The sequence below is a fragment of the Coregonus clupeaformis genome, chromosome 13 (assembly GCF_020615455.1).
Source record: "Coregonus clupeaformis isolate EN_2021a chromosome 13, ASM2061545v1, whole genome shotgun sequence".
NCBI lineage: Eukaryota > Metazoa > Chordata > Actinopteri > Salmoniformes > Salmonidae > Coregonus > Coregonus clupeaformis.
The window spans coordinates 6,160,190-6,178,821 of NC_059204.1; the positions used below are offsets into that span (position 1 = coordinate 6,160,190).

General features: G+C 46.5%; 1 protein-coding gene across 1 annotated transcript; it reads left to right on the top strand.

The window, feature by feature from the left end:
* Window positions 1-10,426: 10,426 nt before the first annotated feature.
* LOC121580070 (olfactory receptor 1361-like) lies at window positions 10,427-13,451 on the top strand. Its single transcript, XM_045224601.1, has 6 exons — window positions 10,427-10,605; window positions 10,868-10,920; window positions 11,111-11,332; window positions 11,507-11,623; window positions 12,589-12,786; window positions 13,196-13,451. The coding sequence occupies exons 1-6, from the start codon at window positions 10,459-10,461 to the stop codon at window positions 13,449-13,451; spliced, it is 993 nt and encodes a 330-aa protein (XP_045080536.1). The 5' UTR covers window positions 10,427-10,458.
* The last annotated feature ends 5,181 nt before the right edge of the window (window positions 13,452-18,632 follow it).

Sequence of the window (18,632 nt, forward strand, 5' to 3'; positions counted from 1 at the left end):
AGCTAAAATATGCTCAGTCGGTTGCAAAGTTATTGTGTAAAGAAGTCATCAGCAGGTGGGAATTTCCCGATTTAATATACTCAAAAGAAAATGGGAAAGAGTTTTTGTGAATAAATCAGTGAAATGGTTTTTGAAAAATTAGATAAAGAAAAATTGGAAAAAAGTCAGACTAAAATGTTATGAAAACTAGGGTTGAAATAACTCTAGGAAATTTGGAATATCTAATTGTGGGATGATTATATTATTGTGATGAATCAAAGGGGGGAAATGGAATTCATATCATTTTTGGAATTCTTATATTATTGCTGATATTGATGTTTTAATTTGCATGTGTTGTTTTGCAAAAGATACTGTTTGGTATTTTCTTTTCTTCCAGAAGCATATGGGGGAATATGTAGAGGGACTCAAATACTCAAACATGGACAATATGAATGGACTGGAGGAAGTGGAACAAGGAAGGAGTGGAAATGTTCCGATTCCATCATCAACGTCGCATTGAAAGATGACACTGTGGAGGAGATGAAGTGTTATACTCTTACTACACTCCAGTGTTATATTCTTTCTGTATTAATTTTTGAAGAATTATGTTTTCTGTGTTGGGTACATGTGGGGACCTCAGATGTTTTTGTTTATTTCGTTGAAGTTTAGGGATATGGGGTCTAGGCAAGGACAGAGAGAATCCACAGGAGGGTCCGATGGGTCGACCAGCCTGAATGTGGACATTTTGATTGTATTTTGTTTGCTGGGGTTTTTCATATGTATTCAATTGCATCATAGCTTAAAATGTATTCATGAAGATGTGTGAATTGATCTGGAGTACTTAGGTGGTCGCCTAGGGCAGAGGGGCCGTGAGAGAATTTTCCTGTCTTGACTGACTGATGGATATTTGGAATGAAAGCTGCCAGACAGGTTTTTCGCTCTTACACTCCATGACAATTCATTTACACTCCATGACAATTTATTTACACTCCATGACAATTTATTTACACTCCATGACAATTCATTTACACTCCATGACAATTTATTTACACTCCATAATAATGTATTTACACTACATACAAAAATGTGTCTATATAAACATGTGTTTAATCTCCATTAATTTTGGTTTATTGTTAAAGTTACTCAAGAGCAAGAATTGTTATTTGTCATAATCCTATTCTTTTTGTTTTCGAGACTTAATTAGTCTCGAAGGGGGGAATATGTAGTATCTTAAACAGTCTAGAAATGCTGATTGTTGCAGAAAGTGTGATAGAGGGAACTTGGCCCTAAGATTTTGCTGATGTGGCAAAATGGTGTACTCTACTTGGTTGTAACATCTGGAAAGCATTACTGATGTTCATGGAAAGAGGAGATGTTGAGTGAGGGAGAAGACTAGGGATTGGATGTTAGAATCACGCCATGCTCTGGCCATGTAGGATATAAAAGCATGTCTTGAACAATAGAATAGGATATAGCTAATCAGATTGGCTCGGGCTATCTCCAGACATCTGCAGATGTTTGTCAAAATTCGATGCTGTAAACTCTTTGTTATAATAAACCTTTGTGAACAGAGTACAGTGTCGGCGGATTCCTTTATCATCACAAGCATGGACCAGCAAAAGTGTTTCTTTTAGGCACTACAGGGGTTGCAGTGAGATTAGTAGGAGAACAGCCTCTAGTAAAGATGAGGTCAAGCGTAATGCCTGCCTTGTGAGTTGGAGGTGACTGGAAAAGGGTGAGGTCGAAAGAGGCAAGGAGGGGAAAGAGTGAGTTGGAAAGAAATGAATCAAAGGCAGATATCGGGAGGTTGAAGTCTCCAAATACTAAGAGCGGTGAGCCATGAAAATGATCTTATCAAGGTGTCCAGATCATTGAGGAACTCTCTAAGGGTACCTGGTGGGCAATAGATGACAACAATTTCAAATGAGGAGATGGACAGGTGAGAGAGGGAGAAAATAGTAAATCTCCACTTAGGAGAAATGAGTAGTTCTGTGCCACCACCGCGACGACCAGATGCTCTAGGATTATGAGAGAACACATAGTCTGATGAAGACAGAGCAGCTGGAGTAGCAGTGTTCTCTGGGTTGATTCAAGTCTCCGCCAGGGCCAAAAGGTTAAGGGACTAATTAAAACTCAGCGTGTAGGGAAAATGTAGGGGGAAAATGGCGCAACACAACTTCCAGAAAAACAGTTGCTTTCTAACTAGGGATTTCGTGGCTAATTGAGGTAAAACAGTAATTCTGATCATACAGTAGATTATGCATTTGTGAACTACACATTGACATATCCAACCCAGAGCAGGAGACTTTAAAATACTTAGTAGTCGCCAAAAGAGAATGTCTTTATTGTCACGCCCTGGCTCTGGGGACTCTAATATGTTGAGCCAGGGTGTGTATAGTCTATTTATTTTTATTTTTTTATTTCACCTTTATTTAACCAGGTAAGCCAGTTGAGAACAAGTTCTCATTTACAACTGCGACCTGGCCAAGATAAAGCAAAGCAGTGCGATAAAAACAACAACACAGAGTTACATATGGGGTAAAAACATAAAGTCAAAAATACAACAAGAAATAATATATACAGTGTGTGCTAATGTAGCAAGTTATGGAGGTAAGGCAATAAATAGGCTATAGTGCAAAATAATTACAATAGTATTAACACTGGAATGCTAGATGTGCAAGAGATTATGTGCAAATAGAGATACTGGGGTGCAAAAGAGCAAAATAAATAACAATATAGGGATGAGGTAGTTGGGTGGGCTAATTTCAGATGGGCTGTGTACAGGTGCAGTGATCGGTAAGGTGCTCTGACAACTGATGCTTAAAGTTAGTGAGGGAGATAAGAGTCTCCAGCTTCAGAGATTTTTGCAATTCGTTCCAGTCATTGGCAGCAGAGAACTGGAAGGAATGGCGGCCAAAGGAGGTGTTGGCTTTGGGAATGACCAGTGAGATATACCTGCTGGAGCGCAGACTACGGGTGGGTGCTGCTATGGTGACCAATGAGCTAAGATAAGGCGGGGATTTGCCTAGCAGTGATTTATAGATGGCCTGGAGCCAGTGGGTTTGACGACGAACATGTAGTGAGGACCAGCCAACAAGAGCGTACTAGTCACAGTGGTGGGTAGCGTATGGGGCTTTGGAGACAAAACGGATGGCACTGTGATAGACTACATTCAATTTGCTGAGTAGAGTGTTGGAGGCTATTTTGTAAATGACATCGCCGAAGTCAAGGATCGGTAGGATAGTCAGTTTTACGAGGGCATGTTTGGCAGCATGAGTGAAGGAGGCTTTGTTGCGAAATAGGAAGCCGATTCTAGATTTAACTTTGGATTGGAGATTCTTTATGTGAGTCTGGAAGGAGAGTTTACAGTCTAACCAGACACCTAGGTATTTGCAGTTGTCCACATACTCTAGGTCAGACCCGTCAAGAGTGGTGATTCTAGTCGGGTGGGCGGGTGCCAGCAGCGTTTGATTGAAAAGCATGCATTTAGTTTTACTAGTGTTTAAGAGCAGTTGGAGGCTACTGAAGGAGTGTTGTATGGCATTGAAGCTCGTTTGGAGGTTTGTTAACACAGTGTCCAATGAAGGGCCAGATGTATACAAAATGGTGTCGTCTGCGTAGAGGTGGATCTGAGAGTCACCAGCAGCAGCAAGAGCGACATCATTGATATACACGGAGAAAAGTGTCGGCCCAAGAATTGAACCCTGTGGCACCCCCATAGAGACTGCCATAGGTCCAGACAACAGGCCCTCCGATTTGACACACTGAACTCTATCTGAGAAGTAGTTGGTGAACCAGGCGAGGCAGTCATTTGAGAAACCAAGGCTATTTAGTCTGCCAATAAGAATGCGGTGGTTGACAGAGTCGAAAGCCTTGGCCAGGTCGATGAAGACGGCTGCACAGTACTGTCTATTATCAATCGCGGTTATAATATCGTTTAGGACCTTGAGTGTGGCTGAAGTGCACCCTGGCTATGTGTGTTCTAGGTTTCACTTTCTGGTTTGGTATATCTATGTTGGTCAGGGTGGCTCCCAATCAGAGACGGCTGTAGCTCGTTGTCTCTGATTGGGAGTCATACTTAGGTAGCCGTTAGGCATTCATTTGGTGTGGTTTCTTGTTCGTATTTGGTTTGTGTATGACCATTGACTGTCACGTCATCGTTTTGTTGTTTTGATCGTGTGATCATTAATATAATAAATATGTTCGCCTTCAACGCTGCGCCTTGGTCCTCCTCTCTCACCGACGATCGTGACAGAAGAAACCACCAAGATTTGACCAAGCAGCGTGTCCAGGAGCCATCGCCAGGGAGATCTCTAGCAGATCTCCTTCACCTCCTCGACTGGGTCAAGCCGAGTGAGGAAGAGAAGGGCTTGACATTGTGGCAGAAGGGCGAAAGGCTGGCGAGGGACATGGAGACCTGGTCCACGGGTAGGAGAGACGCCCAGAAATTTTTTAGGGGGGGGCTAACACCGTGGACGACAGGCCAGCAGGAGACCGCGGCAGAGCGGCCCAGCGGATTGGCAGAGGAGGCCGCCAGGTTACGGGGGCCACTGGTCGAAGAGGGGGTGGAAGGTGTAGAGGCACGGCGAGAGGTACTGGGGTGTGTTACCAGTCCGGTCCGGCCCATTCCAGATCCCTGCGTAGGACCAGTGGTGTGTGTCCCCAGTACGGTCCGGCCTGTTCCTGCTCCCCGCACCAAGTCAGTGGTGCGCTCGTCAGCCCGGCTCGGCCCGTTCCTGCTCCCGCACCAAGTCAGTGGTGCGCCCGTCAGCCCGGCTCGGCCCGTTCCTGCTCCCCGCACCAAGTCAGTGGTGCGCCCGTCAGCCCGGCTCGGCCCGTTCCTGCTCCCCGCCCCAAGTCAGTGGTGCGCCGTCAGCCCGGCTCGGCCCGTTCCTGCTCCCCTCACCAAGTCAGTGGTGCGCTCGTCAGCCCGGCTCGGCCCGTTCCTGCTCCCCCGCACCAAGTCAGTGGTGCGCTCGTCCAGCCCGGCTCGGCCCGTTCCTGCTCCCCCGCACCAAGTCAGTGGTGCGCCCGTCAGCCCGGCTCGGCCCGTTCCTGTTCCCCGCACCAAGTCAGGGGTGCGCTTCGACAGCCCGGCTCGGCCCGCTCCTGTTCCCCACACCAAGCCAGTGGTGTGCGTCGTCAGTCCGGCACGGCCCGTGCCTGTTCCCCGCACCAAGTCAGGGGTGCGCTTCGACAGCCTGGCTCGGCCCGCTCCTGGTCCCCACACCAAGCCAGTGGTGGGCGTCGTCAGTCCGGCACGGCCCGTGCCTGTTCCACCGGTGGCTGGTCCGGCACCGGTCAGATGCTTCACGCCGGAGCTAGAGCAATCCGCTCCACCAGTGTGCAGTCCAGCTCCGGCCAGCGGGGCCAGACCGGACCAGGGGTACCTTGGGGGGTTCAGGCCCGGAGCCGGATCCGCCGCCTAAGCGGAGTGCCCACCCGGTCCCTCCCCGGTGGTATTTGGTTTAGGGGGGGGTACTGTCACGCCCTGGCTCTGGGGACTCTAATATGTTGAGCCAGGGTGTGTATAGTCTATGTGTGTTCTAGGTTTCACTTTCTGGTTTGGTATATCTATGTTGGTCAGGGTGGCTCCCAATCAGAGACGGCTGTAGCTCTTTGTCTCTGATTGGGAGTCATACTTAGGTAGCCGTTAGGCATTCATTTGGTATGGTTTCTTGTTCGTATTTGGTTTGTGTATGACCATTCACTGTCACGTCATCGTTTTGTTGTTTTGATCGTGTGATCATTAATATAATAAATATGTTCGCCTTCAACGCTGAACCTTGGTCCTCCTCTCTCACCGACGATCGTGACATTTATGGCCCAGCTCAAGACTGTGCTGTTGTCACCAACGTTGACGCCCCCCAAAGGCGCGGACTGCGACCTCGCCACACAAACACAACAGGGTAGGGGCCGGGTGGGCATTCCGCCTCGGAGGCGGATCCGGCTCTGGGCGTGACCACCACTTTCTCTCCACCTCCCCGTTGCGCCCCTGGTCTGGTCTGGCACCGCTGACTGGAGCTGGACCCGACGACGGTGGATCGATCTGTACAGGCTCCGGACTGGAGCCGCTGGCCGGAGCTGGACTGGGCACCGGTGGAGCGGATTGCTCTGGCTCCGGAGTGGATCCGCTGACTGGAGTTGGACCGACCCCTGGTGGAGCGGATTGCTCTGGCTCGGAGTGGAGCAGCTGACCGGTGCCGGACCAGGCACCGGTGGAACAGGCACGGGCCGTGCCGGACTGGACACACGCACCACTGGCTAGGTGCGGCGAGCAGGAACGGGCCGGACCGGGCTGACGACGCGCACCACTGTCTTGGTGCGGGGAGCAGGAACGGGCCGGAGCAGGCTGACGACGTGCACCACTGGCTTGGTGGGGGGAGCAGGAACAGGCCGGACCGGGCTGGCGACGCGCACCACTGGCTTGGTGCGAGGGACAGGAACAGGCCGGACCGGGCTGGCGACGCGCACCACTGGCTTGGTGCGAGGGGCAGGAACAGGCCGGACCGGGCTGGCGGCACGCACCACTGGCTTGGTGCGAGGAGCAGGAACAGGCCAGACCGGGCTGGCGACGCGCACCACTGGCTTGGTGCGAGGGGCAAAAACAGGTCTGACCGGGCTGGCGACGCGCACCACTGGCTTGGTGCGAGGGGCAGGAACAGGCCGGACCGGGCTGGCGACGCGCACCACTGGCTTGGTGCGAGGGGCAGGAACAGGCCGGACCGGGCTGGCGACGCACACCACTGGCTTGGCGCGAGGGACAGGAACAGGCCGGACCGGGCTGGGAACACGCACCACTGGCTTGGTGCGGGGAGCAGGAACAGGCCGGGCTGGACTGGGAACACGCACCACTGGCTTGGTGCGGGGAGCCGGAACGGGCCGGGCCGGACTGTGGAGGCGGACTGGAGGCCTGGAGCGAAGAGCTGACACAACCCGTCCTGGCTGAATGCCTACTTCCGGGCTGTGCACTCGTACTGGCGCTACAGCACGTGGCACTGGCGCAGGATATACGGGACCGAGGAGGCGTACTGGAGACCACGAGCGTTGAGCCGGCACACGCCGTCCAGTTTGAATGCCCATCTTTGCACGACACGTGCGTGGTGCTAGCACAGGACGTACAAGATACGCATAACACGGAGCCTGCCCAGTCACACGCTTCCTAGCCTGAGTACGGGGAGTTGGCTCTGCTCTAACCCTAGGCTCCGCCAACCACCCTTTTAGCCCCCCCAAAAAAATTATTGGGGCTGTCTCTCGGGCTTCCTCCTCGGCCGGGACCCTCTGCGTTGCCGCTGCTCCTCTCTATAGCGCGCCTCCACAGTCTCCTCCCAAGGACGGTGATCCATTCCGGCCTGAATCTCCTCCCAAGTCCAGGATCCCCTCCCGTCCAGGATCTCCTCCCAGGTCCAGGCTGTCTGTTCCTGGACACGCTGCTTGGTCCTCTTTTGGTAGGATCTTCTGTCACGAACGTTGACTGATGACTCGTGGAACCAAGGCGCAGCGTGATAAGCGTACATTTTATTTAGTACACAACATACGAACAAAACAACAAAACGAACGATACATGAAGTCCTGAGGTTAACAACACAAACCTTTACGGAACAAGATCCCACCCCGACTAGTGCCAAACAGGCTGCCTAAGTATGGTCGCCAATCAGAGACAACGAGCTACAGCTGCCTCTGATTGGGAACCAACCAGGCCAACATAGATCTAAACGATCTAGAACTAAACATAGAAAATAAAACATAGAAACTCCACACCCTGGCTCAACATTTAAGAGTCCCCAGAGCCAGGGCGTGACAGCTGTTCAGAAAAGGACCTCTATTAATTCAGGTCTCATGTCCTCCTGATCTGACGACACCTGTATATAGCTTTGTTTGTTCTCTGTGTCCTATGTTCTCTGTGTTTGGATTGCTTTCATTATTTATGTATTTTTTAACAAAGGTTTTGCACCTTGGGTGTGAGAAATGCACTTTACAAATTAAATGAATTATTATTATTACTATTATTATTCAATCAAATCAAATGTTATTTGCCACATGCGCCGAATACAACAGGTGTAGACATTACTGTGAAATGCTTACTTACAGCCCTTAACCAACAATGCATTTATTTTTTAATAAAAAAGTAAAATATAAAAACAACAAAAAAGTGTTGAGAAAAAAAGAGCAGAAGTAAAATAAAATAACAGTAGGGAGGCTATTGTCACGAAGATTGAGAGACGGGTCGGACCAAGGTGCAGTGTGAAAAGCGTACATGTTTATTAACTCAAATAAACATACAACAAGACAACAACGTAACGTGAAGTCCAAAGGGCTATACACACACCAGCCTGACAGGAACAACATCCCACAATGCACAGCAGGCAATGGGCTACCTAAGGATGATCCCCAATCAGAGACAACGATTGGGAATCACACCCGGCCAAACCTAGCACTGCAACATAGAAATAGACTAAATAGAACATAAACATAGAATATATAACATAGAAACTCACGCCCTGACCAAACCAACTAAAGACAACAGGCCTCTCAAGGCCAGGGCGTGACAGCTATACTCAGGGGGGTACCGGTGCAGAGTTAATGTGCCGGGGCACCGGCTAGTTGAGGTAGTTGAGGTAATATGTACATGTGGGTAGAGTTAAAGTGACTATGCATAAATAATTAACAGAGTAGCAGCAGCGTAAAAAGATGGGGGGGGGCAGTGCAAATAGTCCGGTTAGCCATGATTAGCTGTTCAGGAGTCTTATGGCTTGGGGGTAGAAGCTGTTGAGAAGCCTTTTGGACATAGACTTGGCGCTCCGGTACCGCTTGCCGTGCGGTAGCAGAGAGAACAGTCTATGACTAGGGTGGCTGGAGTCTTTGACAATTTTGAGGGCCTTCCTCTGACACCGCCTGGTATAGAGGTCCTGGATGGCAGGAAGCTTGGCCCCAGTGATATACTGGGCCGTACGCACTACCCTCTGTAGTGCCTTGCGGTCGGAGGCCGAGCAGTTGACATACCAGGCGGTGATGCAACCAGTCAGGATACTCTCGATGGTGCAGCTGTAGAATTTTTTGAGGATCTGAGGACCCATGCCAAATCTTTTCAGTCTCCTGAGGGGGAATAGGCTTTGTCGTGCCCTCTTCACGACTGTCTTGGTGTGTTTGGACCATGATAGTTCGTTGGTGATGTGGACACCAAGGAACTTGAAGCTCTCAACCTGTTCCACTACAGCCCCGTCGATGAGAATGGGGGCTATGAGTTGTCTTGAGCAGGTAGCTTAGTGGTTAAGAGCGTTGTGCCAGTAACCAAAAGGTCGCTGGTTCTAAACCCTGAGCCAACTAGATGAAAAATCTGTCGGTGTGCCCTTGAGCAAGGCACTTAACCCTAATTGCTCCTGTAAGTCGCTCTGGATAAGAGCGTCTGCTAAATGACAAAAAATAAAAACAAATAAAATAAATAAATAATGATTCCATTTACCAAACAATGACATAATTCTAAACACATTACTTCCCTGTGTTATTCAGGTGAGTGTTTTGGCCCAAAGGAGTGTTTGGCCCAGGTGTGTCCATCCCTGTGGGAGAGAAAGTCTCCATCCTAGTGGTGGAGAAATGCTACTACAGCTGTAGGATCTTAATTTAAACCAGTCTCCTACAGCATGAAAATTATCCTGCAGCAAAAGGAAATGTGAATTATTATGTGGATGAGGTGATCCAATTAAGATCCTAAATCTGGGCATGGACACCTTTATGTCAGCCCACCCCTCCATGATGACTTCACCATAGAGATCCTATTATTATACAGTATTATACATGTCATTCAGTGTTTCAGTGTTTCCCAAAGGGTCAACAACATTTTGGTTTTTGCCCTGATTCATCTAATCAAAGGCTTGATGATGAGTTGATTAGCTGAGTCAAGTGTGTTGTTGCAATAACTAAAATGTGCATCCCTTTGGGTCCCCGGGACCAGGATTGGGAATCACTGATGTAACTCTATTGGCTCCACTAATGGCCAGCAGGTAGAGATGATAGAGTATATAAGCCTGTTCAACCTGCCCAGGTACTCACAGTAGACGTGGGCTGTCAGGTCCACCATATCACCTGAGGAGGTGGGTTCAACTTTACATCACGTTACATGATAAACAGTGGCTTTAGTAGTTGATGGTGTTGATGGAGTTGTTGACATTCTGGTATTTAGTTTGATGTCTGAAGTGAGTGGTTTAACCCTTTTTTAGCAGCTGGTATCGAATGCGGTAACATTTAATACATTAAAACAATTTAAATATAAAATGCATTTATTTTATTTATTTTTAATGTACGTTTTTGATTAACTTGGATAATTCTCTTTGCACTAACGATGCTTCAATGATGCTTGTGTCAACAGGGGAATTAATACACAGTTATGAATGTCTTTATTTTTATAATAATGTATTAATTGATAATGTATTTCCCCAGATTACTACCAGCCAGAGGGAACCGTTACCACCACCAGTCAGGATGAGCTCCCTGACCTCTGACGTTAACCAGACAGAGAACATCAACACCATCATCCGACCCCCTTACTTCTTCATCAGTGGTTTCATAGCCATCCCCCACATGAAGTACTACTACGTCTTCCTCTGTTTTGTATACATCATCTCTCTGGTTAGTCCATAGCTCTGGTCCAGGGTGTTACTAACTAGCTCTGGTCCAGGGTGTTACGTGCGGCCAGCATCAGCTAGTTGGTCCAGTTGATAAAACTCAAAAGTTGTTCACTTTCCTATAGAAGTAAAACTTAAGAAAACCTAATATACATTTCAGCTGAACTATGTTGGGGCCTATAGCACCACCCATAGTCACTGGCCTAATGCATGTACCTGTATTTCCATTTTGGGTCATTTCTGCTGTGTGTGTGTATTGGGTCTAGGTGAGCAACGCCTTCGTCATGACTGGCATCTACGTGGACCGTAGTCTCCACAGGTAATCAGACCTCTTTTATCTCATTAACATAATACAGTATAATACTCCCTTTATTGGACATTCTATATTTTTGAAGTTCCCCTGGCCTTCAGAGACATGTGTGGGAGCCCTTCTCCCCAATCCCCTTTACATGACATTTATATTTTATATTAATATTATTAGGTATTTATGTTATGATCTTACCTTACAGCCCCAAGTACATTGCTGTGTTCAACCTGGCCTTCACAGACGTGTGTGAGAGCACGGCCCTGGTCCCCAAACTGCTGGATATGTTCCTGTTCAGCAGACAGCTCATCTCCTACGACCAGTGCCTCACTAGCCTCTTCTTCATCTTCCTCTTCCTCACCATGCAGTCCTTCAACCTCACCATCCTCTCCTATGACAGGCTGGTGGCCATCTGCTGCCCACTCAGGTCTCAGATAATAAATCAAATCATAAACTAAATCTCGACTGAATAATTATAAAACCATTAAGGATAATAACACGATAAAGTTGAACAGATTATTATTTCCCACAGAGATCTTATTAAATTACTAGAGGGGCTATGTCATCAACCCTCAAAGTTCCATTCTAGTGTTCTTTCCAGGTACCACATGATGGTGACTCACAGGTCCATGCTCCGGCTGACTGGGGCTGCCTGGACGTTTGCTGTGTTGATGGTGTTGATCTCTGTGGGCCTCATCACCCGCCTCTCTTTCTGTAGGTTAGTATGTACCATGTTGTAGTGCAATGACTCTACAGCAAAGCATAGCTTCTGTGAATATAGCTTAATCTGTTAAATCAAATCAAACTTTAGTTCAAGTGAATTTAAAATTGCAAAATACTTCACAGTAGACCAATCAAATAAAGGAGATTAAAAAAAACTGTCAACCTGTTTGAGTGTGTCAAGAACTGCAACTTACTGTTTACTTAGTTACATTTTACCAAATCACTCCAGTTACATAGATTTACAGTGGCTTGCGAAAGCATTCACCCGCCTTGGCATTTTTCCTATTTCGTTGCCTTACGACCTGGAATTAAAATTGATTTTTGGGGGGTTTGTATCATTTGATTTACACAACATGCCTCCCACTTTGAAGATGCAAAATATTTTTTCTTGTAAAACAAACAAGAAATAAGACAAAAAAAACAGTTAGTGTCAAGAACTGAAACGCTGCTGGGTTTTTCACACTCAACAGTTTCCCGTGTGTATCAAGAATGGTCTACCACCCAATGGACATCCAGTCAACTTGACACAACTGTGGGAAGCATCTGAGTCAACATGGGCCAGCATCCCTACTGAACACTTTCGATACCTTGTAGAGTTAAATCATATCAAAACTTTAGTTCAAGTGCATTTAAAAATCGCAAAACACTTTACAGTAAAAACCAATAAAACAAAGGAGATAAAAATAAGAATGTTATGTTGTTGTTGTCATCTGTCAGGTTGTTGTAAAGGTTAAGTTTAAATGATGTCTTTGACTCAGTGCTGTAAAGTTGATGGCTCAATGTTGTCATTAACTCAGTTCCTCTTAAATGTGAGACTAATTCCAACAGATAAGGAGGTGAGCCTGTAGCCGAAAGGTCACGGGTTTGTAACCCTGGAGAAAACATGAGCAGAAGACACATTTCTGTTGTTCGCTCTGATATCTGGACAATAAAAATGTTGTATAATGTATTGTATTGTAGGTCTCTGGTGATCAACAGCTACTTCTGTGACCATGGTCCCCTGTTCCGTCTGGCGGCCCCCTGTTCTGATGTGGTCCCTAATCTGATGATGGCGTATATCAACCCCTGTGTAGCCCTCTATCTCCCCATGGTCTTCATCATATCATCCTACATCTGTATCACACACGCCCTGTTCACCATCACATTGCCCCAAGACAGGTGAGAAGTAATCCTGATTGGTATCAGTAAGTCAAGTCAAGACATTAAGTAGCCTTGTCCAAGCCAAAACGGCCTATATACTGATTGGTGTGAGGTCTCAGAAATATGTTGTTAGAGGGATGGACTTGTTAGAGCGATAAATGCTGGGAAATATTGAGAATACAGTTAAACTTACTGGATAGATGATCACATACTGTACTGGCACACATTCTCTCTCCCTCCACCTCTCTCTCTCTCTCTCTCTCTCTCTCTCTCTCTCTCTCCACCTCTCTCTCTCTCTCTCTCTCTCTCTCTCTCTCTCTCTCTCTCTCTCTCTCTCTCTCTCTCTCTCTCTCTCTCTCTCTCTCTCTCTCTCTCTCTCTCTCTCTCTCTCTCTCTCTCTCTCTCTCTCTCTCTCTCTCTCTCCCAGACTCAGAGCCATTAAGACATGCAGCTCACACCTAATACTGGTTGCCATATTCTACTTGCCTGTTATTTTAACATACGTCCTCCAAACCCTCGTACCAACCAACGCCCGGATCATCAACCTCTCCCTGACCTCGGTACTGCCACCCATGCTCAACCCCATCATATACGTTCTGAAGACGGAGGAGTTTAAGGAATCGGCCAAGAAGCTGCTCAGAAGAGGGGCCCAGAGAGCTGTGGCGCCGGTGAAATTAACATGAAGTACTTGAATTATTTTTCTTCAAAATAAAATATTTATATTATGTCTATAAGCCTTTATAGCCATTAAGAAATAACAAATATCAGTGTGACATCATGATTTAATGTATTTATTTAATGTATATTTAGATATTCTTATATTTATAACAGTGGTGGTCCATGCCGTTTAAGATGAGGGAGGATTATTGTTTTTTTATGAGCATGGCCTTATTTCTATTACAGTGTACAGGATGACTGCCATTCATATTCCATTTACCCAGATCAATGTAACAGCGATAGGTTTAGGCTACTACATGATACTCAAATATTTCCTATACCCATCATGAGGTTGCTACAACCTAGCCTACGAATGAAAGTTTACAACGCAGGTGCACAGGTCGAGAGAACATTTTGAGTAATCAGTGGTTGAGAGAACATTTTGAGTAATCAAGGTGACCGACAGTGACACATTCAATACCGCCTTGCACACTCTTGCCTGCATCTAGCTGATCTAGGGTGTAATCATTAGTCCAACAGTTGCAAACGAGAGTTTCTATTGGACAAATTCAGGTATGTTTATCCCCGTTTCGTTCCGTTTGCTTCCCTTTAAGAAATGTTTTTCAACAGAATCGGCGGAATGAATACACCCCTAATCACACGCAAACACAGTTCACTTTCATAGCAGCCACATACAAACAGCATGATCACTTTGCTCGTTGTAGAATTCGAGCACACACAGCCTACATCGTTGTCACCATATTAGCTAACGTTATAGTCAAGATAGCTACTAGATCTAACGCGTTAGTGAACCTGCTACAATCATGCAGTACAGTGTACAGTCAGCAGGCAGTTTAGCAGTTACACCAGTGGGCCCCGGTGGCAATAAATTAATAAAACCAAAAGCTTACCTTGACTTGGAAGAGTTCCAGTGTTGGGATAGCCACTGCCAGCTAGCTAACATAGCATACCTCTAGGTTTGGTATTGAAGTCAATGTACCCAGAGGTGGACGGAAACTAGCTGTCTTCCGGCTACACCATGGCGCTACCCTACAGAGAGCTGCTGTAGACATTCATTGCAAAACAGTGTGTTTTAATCAATTATTTGGAATGTGAAGTTTTATCTAAAACGGAGGATGGTCCTCCCCTTCCTCCTCTGAGGAGCCTCCACTGATTTAGAAGTACTTGAAGTGTCGAGTTTATTGATATCTCTCTTTTGCTATCTCGGTTGCTATCTCTACTTGTTTTTTTGTTTGGAAGAATGCTATGTGTAGCTAGTGGAGTCAATGGAATGGCATCAAACACATCAAATCCGTGGTTTCCATTGACTCCATTCCAGACGTTATTATGAGCCGTCCACTGGTGTAGCTACAGTGAATGAGTGTATTGTTGCTTCACTTAATTAAGTGAAGTGGTATGAAAAAAAGTTTTTGTAAAATATGTACATTATGTCTATATGTGTTTATAGAGCTTCTGTTTTTCTGCTCGTTAAGAAGAACGAGATTTGAGTCTGGAGGATTTGATGTGGGTGTGTCATGTTCGCTTTATCGTATTGAACATGTTTACATCTACATCATCAGCAAGCTGTCAAACTATCGTAAATAAAGCACAAGCTGCTACAAACTGTTTATCAGTCCCCAAAATCACTAGCTAGCTAAGTTCCATCTCTGTGTTTGTCAATAACGCTAGCTAGTACAAGTAGCAAGCCACGTTAGCTAAATCAGCTTATCAAGTCACTGGTGAGTGGCGAAGTGTGTCCTTCGGTGCCGTTTTGTTTTTACAACTTTCTCACTATCTATTACCAGAGTGTGTCAGTCTGGCATCAGTGTTTCATCGGGAATCATATTACTAAACAGTCTAGCGGCGGGACCAAAGATGCACACAAATGGGTTTTGAATTTTCAAATATTGACAACTGGCAGTTGGGAGTGATCACTATCAAACACATCAACAAGTCGCCATGCCATAAACAGCCTAGGGGCCAAGTGGATCAGACCCTTTTTTTCAATTTTCGCATAAAATGACATACCCAAATCTAACTGCCTGTAGCTCAGGACCTGAAGCATGGATATGTATATTCTTGATACCATTTGAAAGAAAACACTTGGAGGTTTGTGGAAATGTGAAATGAATGTAGGAGAATATAACACATTAGATCTGGTAAAAGATAATACAATCAAAAAAACATGGGTTTTCTATTTATTTCTTTGTTCCATCATCTTGAAACGCAAGAGAAAGGCCACAATATATTATAATATATATAGGCGCAATTTAGATTTTGGCTAAATGTAAAAAAAAAAAAAAAGATTTCAGAGGTTTAAAAACGGAACAACATTATTGGAAAATAATTTAGGTTCCATCCCCTGGTGGTGACGTGTGTCCTTCGGTGCCGTTTTGTTTTTACAACTTTCTCACTATCTATTACCAGAGTGTGTCAGTCTGGCATCAGTGTTTCATCAGGAATCATATTACTAAACAGTCTAGCGGCGGGACCAAAGATGCACACAAATGGGTTTAGAATTTTGGAATATTGACAAGTGGCAGTTGGGATGAAAGCACCCATCGTCTCAATTCTCATTTTGCCCAAAACAGGCAGACTGGAGTGATCACTATCAAACACATCGGCAAGTGGCCACTCCATAAACGGCCCAGGTGCCAAGTGTTCTTTCAACATAACATTGGTATTGTGTTGTTTTATGTTAACAAGTCCGAGGCGCTGTGTGATGGGCAGGTCTGGAGGTTGGCAGCTATGATGGGATAGAGTGCAAACAGCGCTTGCCCTTTTAAGTCATAATTAAAAGCCTTCATAAAACCTTAATACATTACTTATAATCAGCAGCTGTCAAAAAGTACTTCTACAATAACCCGGCCTAGACCCCAAAGACCAAGCAGAAGCAGGAGCACAGTGGCCAGGAACAACTCCCTAGGCCTAGAGGGAAGAAACCTAGAGAGGAACCAGGCTCAGAGGGGAGGCCCGGGGCAGTTGTTTGGGAGTGCATATTACTATAATAGCATCACATATATTGTTGCTGTCCATATAACCATATGCTACTAATAAATTAGTGCTACTCTCCTGCACCACACACACCCTTCGTTCCTTCTGGTCCCATCTCCCTTCAGCAGCCCCGCAGCAGACTACAGACAGAAATTAGCTGCTAGCTGCCCTCCGGTAGGGGTGGGAGGGCCAAGAGACCAGAGGTGGCAGAACGGAGTGCTCGGGTTGGGGTGTAGGGTTTTAGCATAGACTGAAGGTAGGGAGGGGCAGTTCCTCTTGCTGCTCCGTAGGTAAGCACCATAGTCTTGTAGTGGATGTGAGCTTCAACTGGAAGCCAGTGGAGTGTGCGGAGGAGTGGGGTGACATGGGAGAACTTGGGAAGGTTGACCACCAGGCGGGCTGCAGCGTTCTGGATACGTTCCAGGGGGTTGATGGCACAAGTGAGGAGCCCAGCCAACAGCGAGATGCAGTAGTCCAGAAGGGAGAGGACAAGTGCCTGGATTAGGACCTGTGCCACTTCCTGTGTGAGGTATGGTCGTACTCTATGGAGTCACTGGTTTGACGTCTGAAGAGAATGACAGGGTGTTGTCCAGGGTCACGCCAAGTTTCTTTGCACAACTGTGATGGAGATGGCTTTGAGCGGGTAAGCCTTCCCCGGGAGGAAGAGAAGCTCCGTCTTGTTGAGCTTGAGGTGGTGGTGGGTCGAGTGTCATCTGCATAGCAATGACAAGAGAAGGTAGAAAATAGTTTCCTAGGGTTAGAGCCAGAAGCTTGACATTTAGAGTGATAGAAAGTGGCTTTAGCAGCGGACACAGAGGAAGAGAAGGTAGAGGAGTGAGTGAAAGGATGATAGGTCCTCCGGAAGTTTAGTTTTTCTCCATTGTCACTCAGCTGCCCGCAGCCCTGTTCTGTAAGCTCGCAATGAGTCACTCAGCCACGGAGCAGGAAGGGAGGGCAGAGCCGGTCGGGAGGAAAGGGGACAGTGCGAGTCATACGATGTGGAAAGGGAGGAGAGTAGGATCGAAGAGGCAGAATCAGGAGACAGGAGGGAGAAGGATTTAGCAGAAGGGAGAGATGATAGGATAGAAGAGGAGTGAATAGTGGGAGAGAGAGAGAGAGACCATCTGGGTAGGGGCTGAGTGGTTTGGGTTGAAGGAAAGGGAGACAGAAAAGGCAACAAAGTAGTGATCAGAGACCTGGAGGGGGGTTGCAGTGAGATTAGTAGGAGAACAGCCTCTAGTAAAGATGAGGTCAAGCGTAATGCCTGCCTTGTGAGTTGGAGGTGACTGGAAAAGGGTGAGGTCGAAAGAGGCAAGGAGGGGAAAGAGTGAGTTGGAAAGAAATGAATCGAAGGCAGATATCGGGAGGTTGAAGTCTCCAAATACTAAGAGCGGTGAGCCATGAAAATGATCTTATCAAGGTGTCCAGATCATTGAGGAACTATCTAAGGGTACCTGGTGGGCAATAGATGACAACAATTTCAAATGAGGAGATGGACAGGTGAGAGAGGGAGAAAATAGTAAATCTCCACTTAGGAGAAATGAGTAGTTCTGTGCCACCACCGCGACGACCAGATGCTCTAGGATTATGAGAGAACACATAGTCTGATGAAGACAGAGCAGCTGGAGTAGCAGTGTTCTCTGGGGTGATTCAAGTCTCCGCCAGGGCCAAAAGGTTAAGGGACTAATTAACTCAGCATGTAGGGAAAATGTAGGGGGAAAATGGCGCAACACAACTTCCAGAAAAACAGTTGCTTTCTAACTAGGGATTTCATGGCTAATTGAGGTAAAACAGTAATTCTGATCATACAGTAGATTATGCATTTGTGAACTACACATTGACATATCCAACCCAAAGCAGGAGACTTTAAAATTCTTAGTAGTCGCCAAAGAGAATGTCTTAATGGCCCAGCTCAAGACTGTGCTGTTGTCACGAACGTTGACTGATGACTCGTGGAACCAAGGCGCAGCATGATAAGCGTACATTTTATTTAGTACACAACACACGAACAAAACAACAAAACGAACTATACGTGAAGTCCTGAGGTTAACAACACAAACCTTTACGGAACAAGATCCCACCCCGACTAGTGCCAAACAGGCTGCCTAAGTATTGTCCCCAATCAGAGACAACGAGCTACAGCTGCCTCTGATTGGGAACCACCCTGGCCAACATAGATCTAAACGATCTAGAACTAAACATAGAAAATAAAA